The sequence below is a fragment of the Peromyscus leucopus genome, chromosome 14 (genome assembly GCF_004664715.2).
Source record: "Peromyscus leucopus breed LL Stock chromosome 14, UCI_PerLeu_2.1, whole genome shotgun sequence".
NCBI classification, from domain to species: Eukaryota; Metazoa; Chordata; class Mammalia; order Rodentia; family Cricetidae; genus Peromyscus; species Peromyscus leucopus.
Window position 1 is genome coordinate 43208207 of NC_051075.1, and position 25217 is coordinate 43233423.

The 25217-nt window shown below is 42.4% G+C and overlaps 1 protein-coding gene across 3 annotated transcripts in view; it reads right to left on the reverse strand.

The window, feature by feature from the left end:
• Nucleotides 1–8372: 8372 nt before the first annotated feature.
• Ppp2r5e (protein phosphatase 2 regulatory subunit B'epsilon) overlaps nt 8373–25217 on the reverse strand; it is a 149440-nt gene continuing 132595 nt past the window's right edge. For all 3 annotated transcript variants that reach the window (XM_028857987.2, XM_028857979.2, XM_037210621.1), the window contains 6 exons: nt 23646–23699; nt 23486–23536; nt 21461–21580; nt 18199–18326; nt 15679–15780; nt 8373–9747 (listed from right to left, as the gene is read on the reverse strand). In XM_028857987.2, coding sequence (XP_028713820.1) covers nt 9648–9747; nt 15679–15780; nt 18199–18326; nt 21461–21580; nt 23486–23536; nt 23646–23699 — 555 coding nt within the window. In that variant the 3' untranslated portion in view covers nt 8373–9647. The remainder of the gene's footprint in view (nt 9748–15678; nt 15781–18198; nt 18327–21460; nt 21581–23485; nt 23537–23645; nt 23700–25217) is intronic.

Sequence of the window (25217 nt, forward strand, 5' to 3'; positions counted from 1 at the left end):
GGAAAGACGGATGAGCTCTGCTCCAAGACTGACCCACACCACAGTCCACCTGCATGCTTCTTGTTGAGTCAGGAAGCCCACTTGTTTGTCTACAGATCACGTGGTCCTGTTCCCATGACACCTGAGACTGGGAAACCTAGAGGCAGGAAAGCAGCCTGGCAGTTGCTATGGCTGGAGCTGGCAGGGGGGTCAGTTCTAAGGAGCAGCCTGCCCACCGCACTGCTTTACAGAAAAATTTCAGTTAATAGATGTATTAGGAATCAGAGAAACACAAAATCATCCCTACAACTCCCAACTAAAAACCTATGAACAAAAATTAAAGAAGCCGGGCGGTGGTGGTGCACGCCTTTAATCCCAGCACTCGGGAGGCAGAGGCAGGTGGATCTCTGTGAGTTCGAGGCCAGCCTGGGCTACCAAGTGAGTCCCAGGAAAGGCGCAAAGCTACACAGAGAAACCCTGTCTCGAAAAACCAAAAAAAAAAAAAAAAAAAAAAAAAAAAAAAAAAAATTAAAGGAGAAGTGGGTAGGCTGGGGATGCAGCCTAGTGGTAGAATGCTGACCCAGCACACTTGAAGATCCAGGATTCAACCTCTAAGAAATAAAGAGGAGGAGATTAACATAATCTGAGAAGTATTTTCCCTCGGATTAGAACTATAGCTCAGTGGTAGAGTGCTTACTTAGCATACATAAGGCCTCAAATTCAATTCTGTGTGTGTGTGTGTGTGTGTGTGTGTGTGTGTGTGTGTGTGTGTGTTTTGTGCACACACACACCATCTGAAGTATTTGGTAACTATAAAAGGAAACATGGTGATTTTAGTGCAAGTCTTGTGGCCAGAACTTTAACTAAAGGATGTCTAATATCTCTAGTACCCCATGGTGGCAGGAGTTACTCCCTGATACCATGCAGGTCACCCCTGAAAACATTCTCCAAATATCATACAAATTCAGTCTAGTCAGGGAAAAATATCAAAAACACCCAATGCAAGAAACTTTCTAAAAAGCAACTGACTAGAAATGTTCAAAAGTGGAAATCTCCTAGGTTTGAAGAAACTAAGCAAACAAGTGAAGTCCAGGTTGGCTTCCGGAAGAAAAAAGGGGCATCAAAGGCAAAGAGTACTGAAACAGGAACAGACTCCACAGCGCTGGGTCTAAGAATAATGTCGGACAGTGGGAGATGACGGTAACATAGAAGAAGGCTGGGTGAAAAGGACCTGGGAAGGCAAATGGGAAGCACTAGAGGGAAGTGAACTCTTAGGGGGAAAGAGTGCTATTGGGTAGAGTTCTAAATTCTGTTTCTAGGTTAAAGCTCTGACTACCCTGTGGAGGGACACACCAACAGAAAACCTGTGCTTCTGGCGGGAACCCAGAATCGAGGTCAGGATACTCACAGCCACTGGAAGCCAAGGCATAGCCCAGAAGAGAAAGAGCAGAAATAAGGGGTATAAACCTTGGGCGTTAGCCAGCTAGAAGCTAAGGCTGAGCCATGACGCCTCCATGCACTGAACTCCAGAACAGGTTAAAGATGTGAACTGAGATTGGTGTCACTGCCTCAGGACTAGTGGTCTCAATTCTTCAAAGTTAATTATCTGCTTGGACAAAAATAAATAAGTAAGTAAATAAGTAAGTAAGTAAGTAAGTAAATAAATAAATAAATAAATAAATAAATAAATAAATAAATAAAAGTTTAAAAATCACTATTCTTCAGAGGAACCTACACAAATCCAGAGTTCTCATCATGTTTATTCAAGATAACAAGGCAAAAACCCAAAATTGTATGATATGAAGAACCAGGAATAAGCGACTAATTCTCAAGGAAAAAAAAATTAGAGTCTGAGACCAACCAGATGTTGACATTTTAAAATGAGAATTCTATGACAGTTATAATTATGCAGTGATGTTTAGAAAAACATGCAATGAATGGATAGGCAATCTCAACCAAGAGATACTCCAAAACAAACAGAAATTCTAAAAGTAAAAACAGCTTATAAAAGAAGGAAGTTACCACATGGCCTTAAGAATGAGGAGAGCTGCTAGGAGCCAGTAAACTAAAAAATTGATCAGTTGAAGCTATCTACTTGAAAAAACTTTTTAAAAAGGCAAATGTCCCATGAGCAGCCTGTCCATGAAGGTTATAATAAAGATATACAGAAGTAACATGTTTCACAGATGGAGAGAAGGTGGAACCTTGTTGTTACCGGTAGGAACAGAAATTACTGAAGCTTTTGTGGAAAAGCTCAACAGTTTTTCAAAAAATTAAACAGCAGGGCTGGCGAGATGGCTCAGAGAATGAAGGCATTTGCTGCCAAGCCAGATGATCTGAGTTCGATCCCAAGGACCTACAGGGAGAGAGAACCTACTTACCTAAATTGTCCTTTGACTTCTATATGTATGCCCCTATTCCCCCCAACACAATAAATAATGTTGAACAACAATCTGACCTTACCAATAAGATCCAAAAACAGATACTCAAACAAATGTCCACAGTAGTGTTATTTACCACAGCACCAACGTAGACACAATCTAAATGTTCATAACCGATAAAAAACAAGCATGCTATCACCACATGAAAGATTATTCAATCATGAAAACTAATGAATTACTGAATGATCTACAAAATATTATGCAAGTATCACGAAAGCTGCCCAGTGGTTATGAGCACTAATTGCTCTTCCAGTGGATCTGGGTTTCATTCCCAGTACCTGTATTACACAGTGCCGCCTCACACTTTGCAACGCCAGCTCTAGGAGGTTCAACACCTTCTGGCCTCTGCAGACAGCAGGCACCCATGTGGTACATGGACATACTTGCAGGCAAAACACTCATACACATCAGAAAATTTAAATATTATGCCAAGTGAAAAAGCCAGACCCTAAACTACACCTTGCATGATTCTGCTCTGCTTATGTGAACTGCGCGGAGCAGAGCATGGAGATGGTGAGCAGCCCAGCCATCAGGGAGGAGGGCACAGAAGTACTGCAGTGTCTTCTATATCCCTGGACTGTATCTTTTTGTGCTGTCACAGGATACCGGACATTAACTGATAAAGAGAATTTCTCGTAGTTCTGGAGCCTGGAAGGTACTAGCATTCAGGGAGGACATTCTTGCTGCATCAGCTCATGGTAGAAGACCAGAGTCGGAGACAGAACCAGAGAGAAAAAACCTGGACTTGCCCTTTCATAATCAGTCCATTCCTGCCGTGACAGCTTCATTCCATTCATGCCTATCAGACCCTCAGGCCTGTTCACCTACTGGGCACCCCACCAAATGCTATTGGAGATTACATTTCCAACACATCCTGGGGGACACACATTCAAACTGTAACACAATATAAGACCTGGGAATATCCAAGTAATGATTCTTCCTAAGTTATGGACTCCATATTCTCTCCATCAAAACCCACTAACATTCACTTGCTTTTAAGAACCTCACAATGTCTGTTTTGTGTGGTAGTACAAAGGGTCTATCATATGGAAACCCTTTAAAATAAATGCAAAATTGAAAGATGTTGGTGAGACCATCATAAAGCTATGGGAGTCATGACTATTTGGCTCCAGGATAAAGACCAATGTCCCAAACACTGGTGTAGAGAGAATCAAGATTTAAAGCCACATTTTCATGGCACCTTCTTGAGGCAGACTCTGTCATAACACTGTTACACTAACTAGAAGCTTGCAACGGAAAACAATGCCTCTGGATTCACATTAACAACCTACATACATACAAGGAAATAATCCAAAGTGAGCTGTGGACCTAAATGGAGGCGCCAAGATTATAAAGCTCTGAAGAGAATGCATTTTGGGGGGAAGGGAGCTTGAGGTAGGAAGTGAGAGACAAAGACGATCCTTTAGATTACAAAGACAATTTCTTTTGTCTTGCTATGTTGGTGAGGCACATCTTTGTTCCCAGCATTCAGGAAGCAGAGGCAGAGAGATCTCTGAGTTCAGGGCCAGCCTCATCTGCATAACTTTCAGGCTAGGCAGGGCCATGTAGTAAGACCCAATGTTAAAAAAAAAACAAAACCAAACCCCTTCCTTTTTCAAGGGTTGTATGTGTATTCTGTAATGAACATGTATCATAGTCATAAAATAATAAAAACGTAACTTCCCTTTGCTGCCCTTACTGGAGACCCTCAGGACACACTGCTTATACAAAGCTGTATATTGATTTGCCTTCATTCTGACAAGTATATACAGGGAGGAGGCAGTCATATACAAAGAACTAGACATTACATTGAAACTGTCTCTTAAACCTCTTTGAACTCCAACATTTTTCAGGTTTTGCCTACTAAGAAATTCATCTTCAGATGCTACAAATGTTGTGCCTCTAAACACAAACCTACTGGAACCATTAGACTTCTGGCTTCTTCAGCTCAGATTAACTAAATAGGAAACACCCTGGTTCCAGATGATTCCAGATGTGGCAGGATCTATAAGAGTAAATCCCACAGAATGCAGATGCTTTGCAAAGAAAGGACCCCATGGCAGCTTTAAAAGGCATACAAGTTATTTCCCACTCTTCTGAGCAGGCTCTGCGACTGCATGGCCAGCAGGGCATAGTGAAAGGGATGCTCTGAGTTTCTGGATGGGCAGCTTCCTCTTCCAGCTGCTGTGTGGAGGCCAATGAGGAAGTCCTGTGAGGAGGAAAGGGGACATCAGGTTGAGCTCCAGGGCAAGGCCAGCATCAACTTGGCCAGTTCTGCTCCAGTGGGTTTGTTTCCCTCCTTAAGAGATTCCCAAGTGACACTGGAGGATCCAACGGGATCTTCCCACCAGTTTTGTCCCACACTGCAGACTGGAGGATAGAGTAAATGAAATACTGTTACAGTGACAGCCACTGGGCCAGTCCCCAGTGTCATACACCCCTAGACATAAACTTTCTCAAGACTGCAGCCTGACAGCACCCCCACCCCCAACCTCAGAATTCAGGTAAACATGTAACTCCAAAGGCCACAGGGTCAACAAAAAAGAAACCCAGCCAGGCTCCCGCAGCCTTCACTGCATATTTATTAGGGACACCCACAGTACACACTCTCCCACACAACCATCAAGGGCAGGATCACACACTGCTCTGGGGAGTACCTGTGCTGAGTCTGTTACCACTTTGAGAGAGCAAATCATCTGCAAAGATGAACATTTAATTCCAATGCCATCACTTGAATCCTGCTGTTGGAGAAGGAAGAGGTATGGTTGGTTCAGCAGGGCCTGGAAGCGGTTTTGGAGTGTTTTTAACTTCGAAGTGGATCAGAAGTTTCCATTGTCTGGTTGGACCAGTTTATAATTTTCATATGCAACTTTTCATATTCATGTTTCATTTTTTTAACATCTATGTACAAATAGATGCCATTAAAAAAAAAATAAGAACAACACACTTGCTCACAGCGAAGTTCAAAACCAATCAAGAACCGCAGCTTCCTGGCAGGGAAAATGAACGTGTGCTGCCCTCTCCTGCTACAACAGTGAAACGAGAAATAACCAGGAGAGGCTGAAGTGAAATCTTCAAAGGGGATGGCCACGTCATTCTCATCAGACTCCAATCAAAAACCAGACAACCACCAGAACATGTATTGGTAATATTTATATTTGAAAGTTCCCCATAGATACATGAGGTTTAGATTACAACTTATTTACAGTAAGTGATTTTAAAAAAAGAGAGAGAGAGAGGAATGGGCTGAGAAAGAAAGAAACTAGTGAGAGGGGAGGATGGGGAAGCGAGGGACGGGGAGAGAGGAGGGGAGAAAAGGAAACCTATGTTCACAGACGTCGTCTTGTGGGGTGCTCGTGTCCAGGAGACACTCCGGCCGCTCTCGTGCACAAGCAGCAGCGCAGATTAACATTCCGCTGAGCTCAAGGTCTGCTCCTCTTCCTCGAGATGCACAATCCTCCTTCCGGGTTCTCAAAATTAAAGGTGGAGGACTAGAAAATGCCTTGCTGACATCCTTAGTAGAAAAGTCCTTTATGGCTCATTCCCTAACTCCACTCAAGAGAAGCAGCTGAGCCAGAATACAAAAATAAAGATATTCATGTGCAAATAAAACGTCACTCATCACATCTGCTGCCACCTTCCTGCGACAAGTGACCGTCACTTTGTGGTACTGTTTGTAATAACATGAAAGGAGAGACGCTCTTCATTTCCTGGGCCAGGGTCAGTGCATCCAGTTAAAAGGGAAAACAAAGTAGGAAAAAGAAAACCTTTGGAATACTTCATAATGCCGATACCAGCCTACCAGCCTCCCAGCCTCCCAGCTCCCTACCCCTCACGCCCACAAAGACATACAACAGCTTTGAAAGCTCTAAGTATCCTTTATTTCCCTTTCCATAATGTGACTGAGCCTAGGGCTGTGTGTTCAGCACAGCAGGTGGGATTCCAAGCGCTCCCTAGGTCTGTCTCCACCCTGGACTGTCTCGGGCACAGATAGGAGGTACAGAATCACATGACCCTGCCACCTAGGCAAAGAGCCCAAGGAGGAGGAGCTTGCTCTGCTCCTGCACATCCAGTCACATTCAGGGGATTATTTATTTATTTTTTATTTTATTAAAAAAAAAAAAACAACAGTCAAGGTCAGGAAGAACAAAAATATAATCAAACTTGCAAAGGACAGTAAGTAAACAATGAAGGAGGGCCACCGGGGACATGGGCACAATGAGGAGTGTATGTCTGATCCAGAGGAGACGGTCACTTCACCCACACAGTTGTGGCAGGCCTGCAGCTCGCGCATCCTTCTAAGTCACAAAATTTAAAATTCCATTCAATTTTTTTTTTCTTCCAAGGACACTCTTCGTCCCATCCCTGAAACCAATATGGTAGGGATAAGGCTGGAGTGGTCACCACTCACTAACTACAATATTTGCTATTGAAAAAATATATTTATATATAGTTCTGGAAACTATGAAGCAAACAAAATAGAACAGAGAGCTGAGTGTGTCACGGTTAACTAACAATGAGCGACAGCAGGATTGCCCGGGGAGGGTCAGACAGGAGGCTGCTGCAAACGCAGCAAGTATGTCCTCAAATATGTCACACTGGGTAACAATCGGGTTACCTGGGCTAGCTTCTCGTCACCACACACAACATGACGGGTGCCACATTGTCGTTTTCAGTGAAGAAGGAAAAGGAGTGTTTTTTCTCAGAAGTTGCCCTGTGAGTTTAGACAGACAGACAGCTCTAATCACATCTTCCAATAGTCTAAAGCTTAGCTTTATTCTTCTCAGTTGGGAATGATCAACAGACAAAACAGACGGAAGGGGGGTGCCGTTCACCCTGGGCTCAGAGGACAAGGACGTGGTGCAGACAGAGAGGTCCTTACCTCGCTCATCTCAAATGAGCATATTTCATCCCAAGGGGCACAGGTCACGGCAAGCAAAGTTTATACTATCAAAGATATGTGTGATGAAAATCGAAAGGTAAAGGCTAAAATAGAGAGAGCTAAAGAGATGTGCTACGGGTTTCTTTCTTAGTATCAATGTGTGAACTTGCACCTCTGCCCAGCACTTTTCCACATGGAATCCTCCCTAATAAAAGCCCTATTCATTCCACTGAACCATCTTGTACTTGGAGGTCACACACCTAAAAGAAAAAACAAGCTGGGTGGTGGTGGCACACACCTTTAATCCCAGCACTCGGGAGGCAGAGCCAGGCGGATCTCTGTGAGTTCAAGGCCAGCCTGGTATCCAAAGTGAGTTCCAGGAAAGGCGCAAAGCTACAAAGAGAAACCCTGTCTTGAAAAAAAAAAAAAAAAAAAAAAACCCACAAACAAAAAAACCACTATGTTCCTTTTTGGGGATCAACAAAGGCATTTAAAAAACAAAAAACAAAGGTACCTAGATGAAAATACTCATGATTAGCTTACTTTTATATACACACTGTGACTGACAATCTGGAAACACTTCATAAGTGAGTAAGGTCAATGGCTTTTCCTCTCCTTTTTCTTGCAAACAACAAAGCTGCATATTCTACTTTACATTTAAAGGGAAGGAAGAAAATATACAAGCCCATATTTATACAGTATTTCTACTAAGAGCAACAACAGTTCATGTGTTCATATTAGCTATGATCACAACTCAACACATGAACACAGAATGGGCTCTACTCCATGAACACTGCTGGACGTGATGGTCCGGGGTTATCGGCTCACTGCTGCCCTGTCTTTAACAAGCAAAGGCTTCCCAGGAAACAAACCCCACAACACGAATTTGTCAGTACACAGCAATGCAACCACATCAGGCCAATACGTACTGCACACCAGTACATCAGCAATTTGCCTACCCAAGTAAGATTCTTCCTTTAATACAGAGCAGGGAGCCAGTAAGATACATCTACAGTATAGCCCTAGTTTTGTGTTTTGTTTTTTCTTAAACAATTTGGTCACAATGCACCTTTGATATAAAAGCATTTTTTAAACTTTATTATTAATACTCAGGACATTAGGAATTTCCAGATTTTTTTTCAGTAGCATTTGTAGAACCACTTTTGGTAACAAATACAGTAGTTAGGAATATGCATCCATATCAGAATGCATAATGTTGATCCTGAATCCTTTCTGGCTAAAAACAGGGCTGGCGCTGTGATGAGCTATGGAACCTGTTTGGTTTCTCCCAGAGGCTGCATCCTCTTTTGCTGAAATACTTTGTAAGTACATATTAGAAAGTAAGGCAACAACTCCAAACAGTCCGTGCTGTTTGCTCAACTGGTTCCCAACTGGATGCGCAGTCCTGGTGCTCAGCTTCATGGTTCTATCACTTAGTGTTCTGTCTTTCTTACTTCATAGGGTCGGAAAGGATGTTTCTGTGACATTTCTAAATTGTCTCTGGTCTGGATGCACAATGATGTCTGCAGCTAATGCTGCAGGTGCTGAAGCCTGCGCGTCCCGCTGCCTGTTTTCAAAGGATTCAAGACACTGATTTGGACTCACCATATCTGATACGAAGCCCAACATTCCCTTCGCTACTATGCTTATCACCTCTTCTTTTTTATGCTTATCATCACCTCTTCTTTTTTTCACTCCTAACCTGAAAACTAAAGGAGTACCAGGAACACCTGGGCACTGGGAAGATGTTCACCCAGCAGATCAATTTCACCAGGGACCTCTGTAATTCACTGCCCCATTCCACGTGAACATTCGACTCATGAAGATGTGCAAAAGGAAAGGATGTCAAATTACAGTCAAGTTGTCCAGAGGAGGGTGTTGTACAAACTTATAAAGAAATGACAATCTTTTCTTCCTTTACTATAAATACATTTAACAGCTTAGCAGAAAGACAAGCTAAATTTAAGATTGTTCACATTTGAAAATTGTATCATACTCTCTGCTAGTGATAAATAAGGAACTCCTGATAATGGAATTTTAACATAGCAATTTCACCAACAGATCTCTGAAGACCTTTTGTTTTGTTTTGTTTTGTTTTGTTTTAAAGAGGGTTAGAACAATGATTATGTTTGCAAAGTTCTGAGAAGTCCATCTACTGTCCAAACTTTGGATTGAAGTCCTTATGTTTTCCTTTACTTAGAGACAGGTATATACAGTGCTGTTGTAATAATGAGACAAATGTGAAATCTACTGTAAAGTTGCACAATACAGAAAACTGTTGCTCCATCCTTCTACTACATAAGCGTGTGACCCCATGGGTTAGTGATGTCGTGGTCAGATTGTTGTTAAGTTGGAATTATCCCATCACGCCTAAGACCTCTCTTTAACTCCAGATCCTCCAATTTTTTCCACAATTCTTCACGCTCCTTTTCTTTCTTTTTCTCACTGGAGGAAGAAACAGAAAACAACGTGAGCAATCGAGAGTGGTTGGTGAGACCGCCCAACAGAATCAGCCTTTCCCTCACAGAGGCCAAGCGGCTCTGAAGCAACTGGCAGCAAGCTTCTCGGGGTTTCCTTTGGGGGTCTTCCTCATGCGGGTTCTACTTTGACACGCTCACGGACACACGAGTAGTACGAATGAAAGCAGGGCTGTCTTAAGATTCCCATTGACAACACCCCTTTATCTGTAGATACAGTATAAATTATAACGCAGTGCAACGACTGAGAACACTGGAGATGGCTTCTAGTATCATCTATCTTAACACAAAAGTGCCCGGGGGCTCTGAAATGCTCAGGGCCTTGTTAGAATACAACCTCCTGTTTGTTCCCAATAAACACTCAAAAGAGAGGCTGGAAATGACACGGGCAGAAATGGACAAGATAAGAACACACACTCTCTCCTTCATCTGTTGTCTGTTTTTCCCATACAGTGTATACTGAAACTAGGTCATTTCTGAAAACACATGATCAACATTTATATCTTATAGTATATATTTATATATTATAACATATGAGAATATATCAATGATCTACATGAAACTTTGTGGATACGAGTATTATGATGTATTAAAATTTTAAGTGAGCCTTCAAACTTGGTTAAATACCAATTTACCAGTGATTTCCAGAACTCCAGACTGCATTGTTTGGCAAAGTTTACCACAATTAGATAAGTCAAAATTGGTTCAACAATTTAATTTTGCCAAAGACATTTGGAAATTTCAGTATTGTTTTCAAACAAATGCTTTAATATCAATCAAGTAGGAAGTACATAATCAAAGAATATAAAACTATATTACAAATTAAACACATTCACACTTATTAAAAATATTCATCACATGAATTCACATCTACTAACATAATTCATTTCATTACCTCTGGCTTACTGAAATGAACTGGTGAAGAGTAGAGCCAGATAACACTGTGAATTCACAATTTCATAAATTCGAACAGTTCCTAAGCACAGGAGCTCTGCTGCTTCAGACTCAGGAATTTGTCCTTGCATATCCCACTTTAGCAACAATATATTCTTTATTCAGAGAAATTAATAAGGATAATGTAAGCTATGCACTATTTTAGTAATCACCAATACTCTGCAAAGTTATATTAAATTCTCTAAAAATAGGAAATAGGAGCTGGAGAGATGACTCAGTGGTTAAGAGCACTGGCTGTTCTTCCAGAGGACCCAGGTTCAGTTCCCAGCACCCACATGGCAGCTCACAACTGTCTGTAACTCCAGTTCCAGGAGATCAGACATCCTCTTTTGTCCAGTCCCTGTAGGTACATGGCACACATATATAAAGGCACACAAACACATAATACATAAACTCATACACATAAAAGAAGAATAAACTTTTAAAAAGAAAATCCCAAACCAATAAAGTTTCATTTTCCTTGAACTAAAGAACAAAACAAAACAAAAACCTTAAAACAAACAAACAAGAACAAGTAATGTGACATTTCCATTCCAATGCAGGGCTGGTGAATCACATTTATAGTTAAGATTCTGGCAATTCAGACCTTGTTTACTATGACTGCAATCTGCACAGTGTGGATCTCAGCAGCATAATGAATGGTCTTCCAACATAAACTCTTCAAACTTACGTAATAATTTTGAACTATAACAACTGCATTTAAGGGCGTAAGGGGCAAGATTAGAAAAGTCTCCATTCATTACGCATTATTTTTTATTTTTAAAAATTAAGTTGGAATTTATTCAGAAAAACATTTAAGGTGCTGGAGAGATGGCTCTACAGCTGCGAGCCAAGGGCTGCTCTTACAGAGGACCAGGCTCAGTTCCCAGCACCCACGTGGTGGCTCGCAAATGTCTGTAACTCCAATTCCAAGGGCTCCAAACTCCCCTTCTGGCCAGGCACCAGACACACGTGTATAGCACATACATATACACAGGCAAAGCATTCACACATATAACAGATAAAAATAAATGTTTCAAAGGAGATTTTAGCATGTGGTTCCACACTCATACAGTTGAGGCAGGAGGATTACCTGAGTTCAAGGCTAGCCTAAGCTACAGTGAGACCCTATACCTCCTCCAAAAAGGCAAAAAGCTGAAGAAATATTTTAATAAAGAATAAAACAGAGGGAGATAGAGGCTGAAGAGGGTCACACCCTAGAGTGGGTATGATTCTAGAAAGAGAGTTGCTGGCTTCCAGACTCCAGACTCTTGGTTGTAAGCAAGCTGCTGGGCAATATCCCTTGTTTGTTTGACAGTACAGTCTGCAGGTAATATGAGTCTAAACAAATATTCTTGGGGAATGCTGGTTTAAGTACATGGACGTAAGTTCTACAGCTCATATGGAGTTTTAATGCCTCTGACTTCTTTGTTTGAAGCAGCAGAGAGGAGAGAAAGGGTTTGGGACTTCTATCAACTGAAAATCAGCTCATCGTGTGGCAGTTCACACTGCCCTGACTGCAGCTGCCATCATGACATCATCATCGTCCTGCTGAAGCTCCTCACTCGGTTCATCCCCGCACAGTATGCAACGTGCTTTGTCCTGTGTGCCCTTTCTTTCTCCAGATGAACGTATACAGAGACGCCACACTGCTTTCATACTGACAGTTTTATTTTTAAAACTTACAGTCTCAGCTTAGGACATCCTCATCATCCCAAAGAAGAAATCATGCTGCCCACTTCTTCCTCCAGCCCCCGGCACCCACTGTCTGCTGCTTCTATGGATTTTCCTTCACTGGCCTTTCATAGAAGTGCAATTATATACTGAGAAACAATAGACAGTTCTCTTTTTTTGTTACTGCATGTAGCCCAAGCTGTACTCCCGCTCCTCATATTTCCACCTCCCAAGTGCTGGGATTACAGATGTGCACCACCACATCTAGCTCCTAAAAGTCTAAATTACTATGATGCATTTAGTGCTACCCTTATTTTTCTAGTTTTTCTCTCTGTCGGTGGAATTTTAAGACTTCAGCACACTGTAATGCTGGGAATCTTGTCAAATTCTCCTCCCATTTCATTTTACATAGCACTAGTGTTGGCACCCATATGTAATAGTGTTAAAAGCTTACTCCACCCACCATTCTGATTTGTAATGCTTCAAAAATCTGCTGTGAACTGAAACCATCAACTTCCTGTCACCAACAAGGAAAACCTCATATTTGGCTCTTCCATCACAGTCCCAAACATCCATGTCCAATTACTAATTAACAGTTACTATCACTTCTGTGGCAAAGCCAATACTTGGATCTGCTCAGTACGACTTTCTAATTTTGCACATTTGCCAAAGTATCATCCTTGTTTTTTTAAAAAAACAAACAAAGAAATAAATAAAAACAACTTTCATTAAGGAAGTCCATTCACTATTAACCACCTTAACATTCTAGCATAACAGTTTAACCTCACAGTTCTGTCTATTTTCCTAGTCCCCTTAGTTAATTCCATCTATTTTCAAGTGATTCATCTATTTAGCTTAGATAATAAAAGATCACAAAACAACTTCATTGAGGAAATTCATTAAAGATGAGTCAATTAATTTGAAATAAGGTCGTGTGTGTGTGTGTGTGTGTGTGTGTGTGTGTGTGTGTGTGTGTGTGTACACACGTACAGTGGTCCTGAGAATCAAGCACATGGCCTTATATATATGCTAGCCAAGCATACTCTGTAACTTAATTATACTGAAGCTTCTTCGATATTCTTATTAAGATTTTACCCAGATTTAATCCCTGTTTAACTAGAATACTAATAAAGATTACAGGGATCTCTGCTGCCCTAACAGGTCAGTGCTGTGTGTACACTGTTTAATGATTCATTATGATATTCTAATGTGCCTTTAGTTCCCCCTCACCTTTTGAAATGGGTGTTTTTTGCCTGCCCGTATGTCTGTGCACTATGTGCATGCCTGATCCTAAAGGAGGCCAAAAGAGCATGTCAAATCCTTTGAAACTAGAGTTACAACTTTTGGGAGCTGTTGTGGGTGCTGGACTTGAACCTGGGTCCTATGGAAGATCAGTAAATTCTCTTAACAGCTGATTCATCTTTCCAGTCTCCCTTAGCCCTTTTAAAAAATAACTTTTCAAAGTTTTTAACTTAACTGTAGGGCAAGGAGGGTCATTATAAATTGAGTAATTTTTAACAATTGATAATATTGTGAATTAACAGTTATTTAGGTTTCAAATGTAATAGAATTAACATTTATCTCAATGTTGTAACTAAAAACAATGTTGTAGTTAAAACCATATTCTGTGATTAAACTGTTTCCCATAAACCACATCCCTGTAACTTAAGAACAATCTCTGCCATGGTCCTTGGTCCTCTGTTCCCAAACCTTCCTACTCTATTGCCCTTTTCCTCAGTAAAACACAACTGATACATTCTAACTACGGCAAACCAAAGAAGCCAAAAAAAAAAAAAAAAAAAAAAAAAAAAAAAAAAACAAAACCCAGAAAGCACCCTTCTATGAGGTTCAGCAAAGTCCCAGGTATGAATACTCCCAGTCCTACTCAGGCTCCTTAGGGTCCACCCTTTAGGACCTACAGAGCCAACATTTGCATCCTCATGATCAGTCAGGCCAGAGAACCAACCACTAAGAACCCTGTGCTTTTCTCAATCTCTCCATTACATCTGTGGGGTCTGAACAGCAATGGCCCCCACAGGCTCATAGATTTGAACGCTTGGTCATCAGGGAGCGGCACTATTAAGAGGTGTAGCCTTGTTGGAGGAAGGGTGTCACTGGAGGTGGACTCTGAGGTTTCAAATGTTCACACCAGGCCCTATGTCTCTCTCTGACTGCTGCCTGGGGACCCAGATGTAGAACTCTCAGCTACCTCTCCAGCACCATGTCTGCCTGTGTGCTGCCATGCTTCCTGCCATGATGATAATGGGCTAAACCTCTGAAACATAAGCAAGGTGCTTTCCTTTATAGAGTTGCCATGATGCAACAGAAATCCTAACCAAGGAAACATTTTTTAGAAAGTTGAAAATACTGGATTAAAAATAAAACTTGAGCCGGGCGTGGTGGCGCACGCCTTTAATCCCAGCACTTGGGAGGCAGAGGCAGGCGGATCTTTGGGAGTTCGAGGCCAGCCTGGGCTACCAAGTGAGCTCCAGGAAAGGCGCAAAGCTACACAGAGAAACCCTGTCTCGAAAAAACCAAAAAAAAAAAAAATAAAAAAATAAAAAAAATAAAATAAAACTTGAACCGGGCATGGAGGTGCACACCTTTATTCCTAGCACTTGGGAGGCAGAGGTAGGTGGATCTCTGAGTTCGGGGCCACCCTAATCTGTAAAGTGAATTCTAAGATAGCCAGGGCTACACAGAGAAACCCTGCCTCAAAATAATAATAACTATTATCATTATTATTATATAATATAATGAAAATAAAATGGGACTTTTTGCTCCATTCTAGTCTTAAGCACTTCAATGTTTTCTAATACTAGACAAATACAGTTTATATTCTTTTCACTACTCTTATAAGTTGTAATGAATTTGTTGGTTTCTAGACTAGAAAGCAAGTTCTGGGTAAATAGTGCCTGGTCTCTGTGCTGGAGTAAAGTATGTCAACCCAATTTTAGTTTGGGTGGCTTGCAGTAGGAGTCAGCCTAGAAGACTATCTAATGATTCCCTGAAGCAGGCCTGAAAGACCAGGGATGTGCCAGGCTCTGAGCCCTGTGGTAGAACAGAAACAAGGGAGGAAAAGCAGCAGGCTTCACCAAAATCAGACCATCAGAGAACCATCTTACTTGGTAGCACATTAATGAGAACACAGCTATTGAGCATGCAGAAATAGAATATGTAAATAAATAAACTGCTGTTTATAATCTGATGTGCAACTAGACAACTTAGCAAAGAGTTCAGAAAGGACTCAATAGCTTTATGCACAGCAGACAAAAGAGCTTTAAGAAGTTACCGCTGACGATCTGACTTGTATGTGGCTGTCAGCTCGTCAAACATAGTGCTGTTCATTTCCATAAAGGCCTTCAACACGTTGTACACCAGTGCCACAATAGCCCTGTGAGGCAGAGAAAGAGAAAGGACCGGTTAGTCTTTCACAATGGGGTGCTGAATCAAAAAGCAAAAGGACATTTCTGGTACGAGTTAGCTCCTCCTCTATTATATATACATAAAAAACTTCCCCTGAATTTTTCTCTTTGACAAGTTCATACTCTTACAAAGTGCATTCTGATCATCATAACCCTCCTACACTCTCTGCCAACCTTATTACCCTCATTGCTCCCTACAAATCCCTTCCCCACATTCATGTAGCACAAGCTAGCCTAAACCTCATTATGTACCTGATGATGACTTTGAACTCCTGATACTCCTGTCTCCACCTACCTCTTGCTGAGACTATGAGCATGTGTCACCACACCTGGTTTCCTATCCCCTTTCAGTTGGACCTACAGTTCATTTGAATTCTTTATTATTTACAATCTTCCTGAGGGATGGCAAAATTAAAACCCAAATCTGCCCTTCCAAATTATTGGTACCCAGAGTAGACATGCTTTTTATGGCCAATGCATAACAAGAGGCAAGTATAAAAATAAAGCTGCTTCAGATGTTGGGGAGATAGCTCAGGCTGGCTGGTACACACACACACACACAAAGAGGTTACAGAGGTTAATGGTATATAACCAAAATCATAGCACTTGGGGGCAAGAGGTAAGAGCATTGAGAGTTCAAGGCCACTGTGGGCTACATAAGGAGACTATCTTAAAACAAAAAAAAAAACAAGACACAGCATTATATCCTATAAACAAGTACAAGTGGTTAAAAAAATTACTTTTAAAGTAATAACATACCTAATTTAAAGTCAGAAACTGTTCTAGAAGAAATGAGTATCTGAACCACGTATGTTCAAAGATAGGAGACCAAGCCCCTACAAGATGCTGTCCCAATGTGGTTACATTAGTCTGTCCTTCCTGCTTGGCCCTTCTGTTGACCCAATACTCATGCTGAAAACCATCAAGCTGGTGCTGGATGCCCTTGGTTACGGAGCACTGCACAGCTAAGAAGCCAAGAGGCGGGACTAATTCTTATCAAGCAGAATACACTCTTTGTACAGTCATTGTGAAGATTGTTCTGTGACAGGCTTGAAAGAGTCACACTAGGCAAAAAAAAAAATGGTGTCTCCCATTTCAAAACTATACAAGGTTGCTTCCATTTTGCAACAAACTCTCCAATCTTACTAAGGAGGTCACATGTTAGTGGGAGGTCTGGTGTCCACTGCAGTTTCTGCTCAGTGCCCAAAGGAAGGGAAACTTAGCTAAGGCTCAAGAATGGTCTTTTCCCAGGGTGGCCCTGGAAAAGACTGGAACTGGGCAGTAACTGACATTGCCCACAGCTGCTCTCCAGACCCTCGGGAGAATGTGTACAATAGGGCTTAACCACTCTTTTTCAAAGTTCTATTAATATAGAACAAGTTAAAAATTGAAAGAAAATGTTATTTTATAACTCCATGCAAAAATTTAAAAAACAGATATGATAGACTGAATTGCACTTACTAATTCTTCAATGCTGCATAACTTTATTGCATAGACATGCAAAGGCATCTCATTATAGAATACTTTGGCTTTCCTAGGGCTAAATTCAACTTGTCCTCAACTGTAAAATTCTGTCCCTCTCCAACATCTAACAACCGAGCTACTGTTAGGAAATGGATAGTCCTATAAAATGTAGATCTCTTCAGACCATCTCCTTACAGCCACTCAGTATTTCCTGATGGTGCCCTTGGAGAAGGCTCATGTGGGCCTTGCTCCCTTTTCTAGCCTCATCTCTAGTACTGCTCACCCAGAGGCCTCATGACTTTGCCCTCCGGAGCCCACAGGCCTCGGAACTTGATGGACACTTGAAGACCCAGGTGCCTTTTTACACGGCACAGGGATCCCTGTCTGAAAGGGCTTGCCCTATCACCCATATCAACCAAATTCCATTAGCATTCTAGCTGAAGCCAAGCACAGTCATACCCCAGCACTCAGAAGACTGAGGCAGGAGGATCATGAATTTGAGGTTAGCATGGTCTGTACAGTAAGATCCTGCCTTGAAAAAATTAACAATTTAATTTGAGTCCTGTCAGCCAACGCACATCCTTTGGAGCACCAGCACATTCCCCAAATCTACCTGACGACCTTCAGACAGGCCAGAAAGAAAGCCTCACGTAAATAGGTATTTGAACTAAATAGCACCACTTTGTGAAAATATCTGTTTGCTTTTTCAGTCCCCAATCAGCAAATTTTCCGGAGGGATTTTTATCTTGTCCTATGTGCACCTTTAGCAATGGGCACAGCACCTGGTGCATGGTGAGCTGTGAGACATTTTCTTAAAGAAGAGAGGAGGAGGAGGAGGAGGAGGAGGAGGAAGGGAGACAAGACCAAAAGGAAGGGAAGGGGCAGAAAAAGAGAGGGGAGGCTGGAGGAAACTGAACACGTACGGATTCCAGTGCTCTTTGGAAATCCTATAAAGACTGGAGAACATGATGGGAAGGATGACGTTCGAGTTTTCTTCTATCAAACTCATGATGTATTCATTATTCCAATAATAGAGTGCCCTTTCTGCCACCTTCGAGAAAAGAAGAGGACAAGTTATAATCTCCAAATAAAAGTATCTTAGAAGGCTATTTTTAAATCACTCAATCAAAAGTATAATTAAACATTAATAACTCTTTACATTTTGTGAAGATGTATGATCTCTGAGGAAGCTGCCAGGTGGTGCATCAGTTTGGGGAGGAAAAGGTTTTTTCCCTACCTGTTAATTTTCCTTCTCTTTTAAGTCTACACCTCTCATCCATTTCCTCGCTCTTCCCTGTATAGTGCCCACACATCCTTACTCTCCATACACACCCTCTCTTCCAGCTCAGCTTTCAGGACTCCTTATCTGGCTTAGGTCTTGTTACACTTTGAGTCTTAAATGTCCCCATAGGCTTATGTTTTGTTTTAAATAATTTATTTATTTTTATTTTATGTGCATTAGTGTTTTACCCATACGTATATCTGTATGAGGGTGCCAGATCCCCTAAGACTGGAGTTACAGACAGTTGTGAGCTGCCATGTAATTGCTGGGAATTGAACCTGGGTCCTGTGGAAGAACAGCCAGTGCTCTTAACCTCTGAGCCACCTCTCCAGCCCCCAGGCTTATGTTTTCATGCTTTGTCTGCAGCTTGTGGTGCTACTTGGAAAGCTGTGGGGCCTTCTGAGGTGGTGTCTGGCTAGAGGAGTATGTTGTCTGCTTATTGTCATGGATTCCTGTTCTCTCTCCACCATGCTGCCATGCTTTTTAATTTGATCTGTGAGCCTGAGTTACTCATCTTGGGGCTGAACTCAAATGGCTTCTTGGATTTATGTAAATTAAGAAATCATGTTTTGGACAGACAGAGAAATTAGAATCTTTCCAGCTACACCACTCAGCAGGTTCAAAACAGTGCTGAGTCCCTGAGCACTGAGAAACAATCTTTGAGGAACACTACCACACATCGGCCACTGTGCTGGGTCCACTCACGACATTGCTCTTGAACCTTGTAACTAATGGAGTCGGTGCCGTTATTCCGATTTTATAAATGAGGACTTTGAGAGTCAGGTGATAGATAAGCTCAAGGTCGCATGACTAGCAAGTGGCGGACCCAGAGCCAGCTCTTAATTCTCCCCTGCTGTCCCTAAAGAGCTGATAAGCTGCTGGGAAAAGGAGCACCTGTGGTTCTAGTCGATGTAAACTGACTGCGGCTGCCGAGCAGAATGGACAATCGGCACACACATGCACAGGAGCTACATCAGATCATGGCACAGGCCGTGTGCATGCCAGAAACCAAGCAGGACCCCAGACTCCTGTCTCCAGGACGGTGAGGAACTCAATCTCTGCTGTTAAACTGCTTGGTCTGGAGCACTGTTACAAAACAGTGTTCCCCACTCCTCCCCTGCTCTTCTTCTTACAAGGATGAGGTAATGCTCGACTATCTGTCTAACAAACTACCTTTCTGCCTAAGCTTTGAGTGTCATGGAAGCCTCTCTTACCATGTTCTTTGTAAAAGAACCTTGGCCTCCACTACGGCAAAGAGCCTAGTGAAAGTAGGAAACTAAACACTCCATGTCTGAGCACTACACATTTCCTATGCTATGCTATGCTATGCTATGCTATACTATACTATACTATGCTATACTATACTGTGCTATACTATGCTATACTATACTATACTATACTGTGCTATACTATACTATACTGTGCTATACTATACTATACTGTGCTATACTATACTGTACTGTGCTATACTATGCTATACTATACTGTGCTATACTATACTGTACTATACTATGCTATACTATACTGTGCTATACTATGCTATACTATACTGTGCTATACTATACTATACTGTGCTATACTATGCTATACTATACTATACTATACTATACTATACTGTGCTATACTATACTATACTGTGCTATACTATACTATACTGTGCTATACTATACTATACTATACTGTGCTATACTATACTATACTGTGCTATACTGTGCTATACTGTGCTATACTGTGCTATACTGTGCTATGCACTGTTCTGAACTTCTCTACTTGCATCCAGACTGGACACTCCACAGAACGGTGTTCCAGCTACTTTCCCCTTTTGTTCTGTGCGATATAAGCACTAGCTTACTATACTAATATGTCTTTAGTAAAAACAGTAACAGCCAAGGCCTCTACTGGACAGCTTACAGGGCAGTCCACCATCAAGTTAGAAGTGTGCTTTTACGCTGTTAAACACTATCTTGAAACGACGGGAAGTACTTGAGTCTGCTAGGTTGTATGGTGGACTTTCGGTGACACAGCCACCAGGTAAAATAAAGCACCGTGTTCAACTCTGGTCCCCCTCTCTCCTGTGTGGTTTCCACAGCACTGCCCCCGCCCCCACCGCCGGGACCTCCTTGAAAGCACACATCCAGGCGCACCTTCCCTGTGCTCGCCTCCAACAGCCACAAGGAGGCAGAGTAGGCCATGGGAAGGTCATAGGCTTTAGCCTGTTTAGCAAGAAGCCACATTTAAAATAAAACTTCAACCCTACTCCCTTGTTAGTTTGGAACCATGAGCAAGGCATGCAGAGCCTTATTATCAAAACAGTGGGAAAGACCGTCCTAGGATGACATTCAGCTGCTCTTCTCCTCCTAAGTACTACCAAATACTCCTTCTCAGACACTGGAGAAACTCTAGCAGCTCACTTCCTTTAATTTACTCAAGTTAAGTCATTTTACTGCCCTCAGCTCTGTGTTCTCATCATTACTTTTTGCAAAGTGTTATGGGAACTGAAGTTAAGAGACAGAGCCTGTTGGGGCAGGTGCTCACCGTCCGGTAACTGTGTTAACGGTACTGTTCTCCTGTGAGAAAATCCCACACGAAAACAAAGTAGCTGGAGAGGTGGCTGAGACGCTTAGAGAGTGGACTGACCGCCTCTTGCAGAGGACCCAAGTTCAGTTCCCACCCCCACACTAGGCACCTCACATCCACCTATAATAACCCCAGCTACAGGGGGATCTGAGACACCTCTGGCCCCTGTGGGCAGTGCACTCATGTATACATACTTATATACACATACTTTAAAAAAAGAGAGAAAAAGGAGCTAGATGGTTTTATTTTTTCAACATAAACCAAGTTTAGCCAAATGGGTTCACATGGTACACACCGCTCTGGCTCATGTTCTGTTTACTACTAACCTGAAAATGGGGGCTAGAAACACACTTGGCAATTTGTTTAAACAAAGGTTCTTGGATTTTAACAAATTGTGACGGTTCAATCACATCCAAGATTTCTTCCAGCTCCCCAAGGAACATGACCTATAAATAGAAGCAAAACACAAAATATGAGGTCCATAACTAAAAATTCCACATGATCAATTTTATGAAAAATGTACACATAAAGCAAAAAAAAAGGGGGGGGGGTAAGAAAGAAGAACCAGACATTATTCTCTTCATTTTGGCCTGGGAGGATGGCTCAGTGGGTAAGAGTACTTGCTATGAAAGTATGAGAACCTGAGTTCAAATCTCCAGTCCCCACATAAAAAGGCAGGCAGGCCATAAGCATGCCTATAACCCCCCGTGCCATGGGGTGCAGAGACAGGAGGATCTGCAGGGTTTGCTGGCTGCCAGCCTAGCTCCAAGATCTACAGCAAGTCCTTCTCTGGCCTCCATGTGTAAAGCCACCCTCCCCCATACACACAAAGAACATATCATTTGGCACAGGGTATTCTCTTAAAGTAAACTACTGACAGCACTGGGAATTTAACTACATGGAGGCCCCAGGGCCCCAGGGAAACTGGCCTCTCCCTCTTCAGGCCTTTGGGACTCTGCCTGCTGCTAGCAACCCAGATATTTAACACCCCCCATCCCACTTTTTAAAATAATGGCTGACGCTCCTGAACATGTGTATTAGTCCACACCACCACAGAAGGACACACAGTCACTCAGGAAGCAGCGGTCACTCTGCTGTGCTCTCAAGTCTGGGACAAACAGCAAACTCACTCATGTTAAAGTACCACATTAACCACATCAGCACACACTGACCAGTTTTCTATGTTATATGCCCACACATGTACACACTCTCCCTCTCCCTCTCCCCTCTCTCTAGAGCACAGTGAATCTCATGGCCTCGGGGCTGTATGCAAAAGAAAGCTTGAAGATCACACAATGGAGAGAGATAAATAGATTTAGACAGTTGTATAAATAGAATGGAAAAACAACAAATAAAAACCAGTTACCTATTTATTCATGAAAAATAACATTGGGAAAAGCTAAGTAGGCAATTAAAATATGAAGAATGACGCTTCTTTCCTATCTCAAGGTGCGATACAGTCACACAGGGATTCCCTTTACCCATGCTGTCAAGATATGGGGTATCCTCCTGAGACTGTAGAGTGGGGTAACCTGAGACTGTAGAGTGGGGTAACCTGAGACTGTAGAGTGGGGTAACCTGAGACTGTAGGGTGGGGTAACCTCCTGAGGCTGTAGGGTGGGGTAACCTCCTGAGGCTGTAGGGTGGGGTAACCTGAGACTGTAGAGTGGGGTAACCTCCTGAGGCTGTAGGGTGGGGTTAGGACCACAGCTGATGTGAGGGAGAGGCTCTTTCCATACGCCTTGTCCTTTAAAATATGACATGTCCGTTCTCTTGGGACATAAAGCTAACAGGTGGCCTCTGTTTCCAGGCCAGAAGGAGAGGGCTTCAGATCTGGGGTGGAGACAGTTAGGCTACCTTCAAGCTACTACTTGTGGATTGACTCCTCCCTACACACATGCAGAGCAGGACATCCTGTTTAGGTGACTGCATGGCACCTCACTCCAGGCATGACAATTTAAGGGCTGCTGTGTATTATGAGACTGCACACAGTAAGCCCTGGGGACTGGAACAGGCTTCCATGCTATGCAGAGTCACTATGAAGTGGCATCAATGGAGCCAATAACTGGACACACAGTGGGGCGTGGCCAGGGGTCACAGCGGCAGGAGTCCAGGGCTCAGGGTTCAGGAGACAGGCTCTGGCCTACTGGCAAGCTCTTACTCGGGGTGCTCAGGTGTGCTACTTAACGGCCAGAAGCCTCGCTGTTATCGCCAGTCAAAAGGAGAACACTGACTGCCGCAGAACTACAAAGCTAGCTTTAGATGAGGCGTGTGCTCGCGCATGCTTAGCCACTGAGCACTCGGCAAAGCACTTCCTTCGTGACTGGCATTCTCTGATGTTAAGTACTTACCTCTTTTTGACTGCATGTTTTAGGCCAAAATTTCATTAACCCCCTAATAACCTAAAAAGGAAAAGGAGAAAAAAACAAGAGACATTTAATATTTCACATGATTTTAATAAAAAAAATTTCTTAAGTATTTTCACGTTATGGAAAGAAAGAAATGGCTTACTGGTTCTGTGAGTGAAGGATCTTTCTCCAGAAACTGTACTATACAATACGCCAGCTGAACAAGAAGGAAGGAGGACAGAGTTAAATCCACACTGCAAAGGCTGGAAGCACACAGCACCAACACGCCTCAGCAGCATCCAGACGCTGGTTTTAACATTACAATCACTTCATTTAAACCCTCATGAAAAACAAGGCTTTTAAATTTTGTTTCTTTAGAATTGGGATCCAGCTATGTTACCCAGGCTGGTCTTGAACTCCTAAGTCAAAACGATTCTCCTGCCCTAGTTTCCTGCATGACAGGAACTAGAGCTAGAAGCCGTATCTCCAAGTTAGTGACAGGGTAACAAGGCCCAGGAGGGATTTTTTTCTTAAAAGAGTGCTAAGATTTCTGAGGCTAATGGAAAGCCACTGAAACACCTCATTCAGTGCAGTCTGAGAGGATCTCCTTTACATTCACAGTCCATTTACATCTCAAGGTCTGGGTTTTACTTTATGTGGGGAAGACAACACTTTCTAAAACTCCCAGGCAACTGCCTACAAGGAAACCTGAAAAAAAAAGGTTTCCCAAATAGACCAAAGGTTCGACCTGCCAAGGCCAGGATCTGGGGAGTGCTCCCAGTCTCAACAGGAATGCTTTCATATAACCATGAAATGTTATATCCCATGGCAGAGACTAAAAAGAAGGGCTCAGAAAGATTCCTGAACAGGAAACCTACCCTCTTAAAACACCAGCAGTTTGATGATGTGCTAAATCTGGAACATATGGACTAATTTTTTCTTCAAAATACAGAGTTCCACATTTAAGAAGGAACACTACTTAGAAAAATGTGTTACATTTTAGTGCAAACTCCAAATAGAAGGGAGCCAGAGGCTCACAAAACTAACATTAAAAATATCACTAGATCAATTCTGTCCTCCAGTGGCATGCTTCCATGCAGAGCGGTGTTCAGGACAGAGTCAGTGAGGATGACACAGGCTCTGAGTATCATCACTGCTCCTTTTATGGACGTATCTGTTTGGTTCTGAGACAACTCACTATTGCCAATGCCAGCCCCAATCTGAAGGCAATCCTCCTGACTCAGTCTCCTAAGTGTTAAGATCACAAGGTACGAGGCACCACACCCTCAAGATCGGATTCTCAAAGTAATGAAGGATTTATAAAGAGGAAGATGTGAAAACACTGGTAGACTTGCTTACTTGTGAAAGTGTCTACTGTGTGTGTGTGTGCAAAATTCAAAGTTGGTAAAGCAGAGGAGGGGCAAAGGGCAACTGACAGCCCAGGGCAGCGTGAGTCAGGACCCAGTATTCAAGAACATTCAGTTCCCTGGGGAAGGCCCCGAGTTACCGCATCCTATTACATTCTTATACTCTTTACATTTACACATATTCTACTCCGGGCAATCTTTGCAGCAGGCAGCCCTGTGTACATAAAAGTCTGCTACGAAATAAGATGGTACACAGAGAAAGCCTGTCTTGGAAAAAAAGAAAAGAAAAAGAAAAAAAAGAAATAAGATGGAACAAAGTTCATTCCTACCTTTAAAATAGTTCCATGATTCTACTGTGTGAGTAAAAA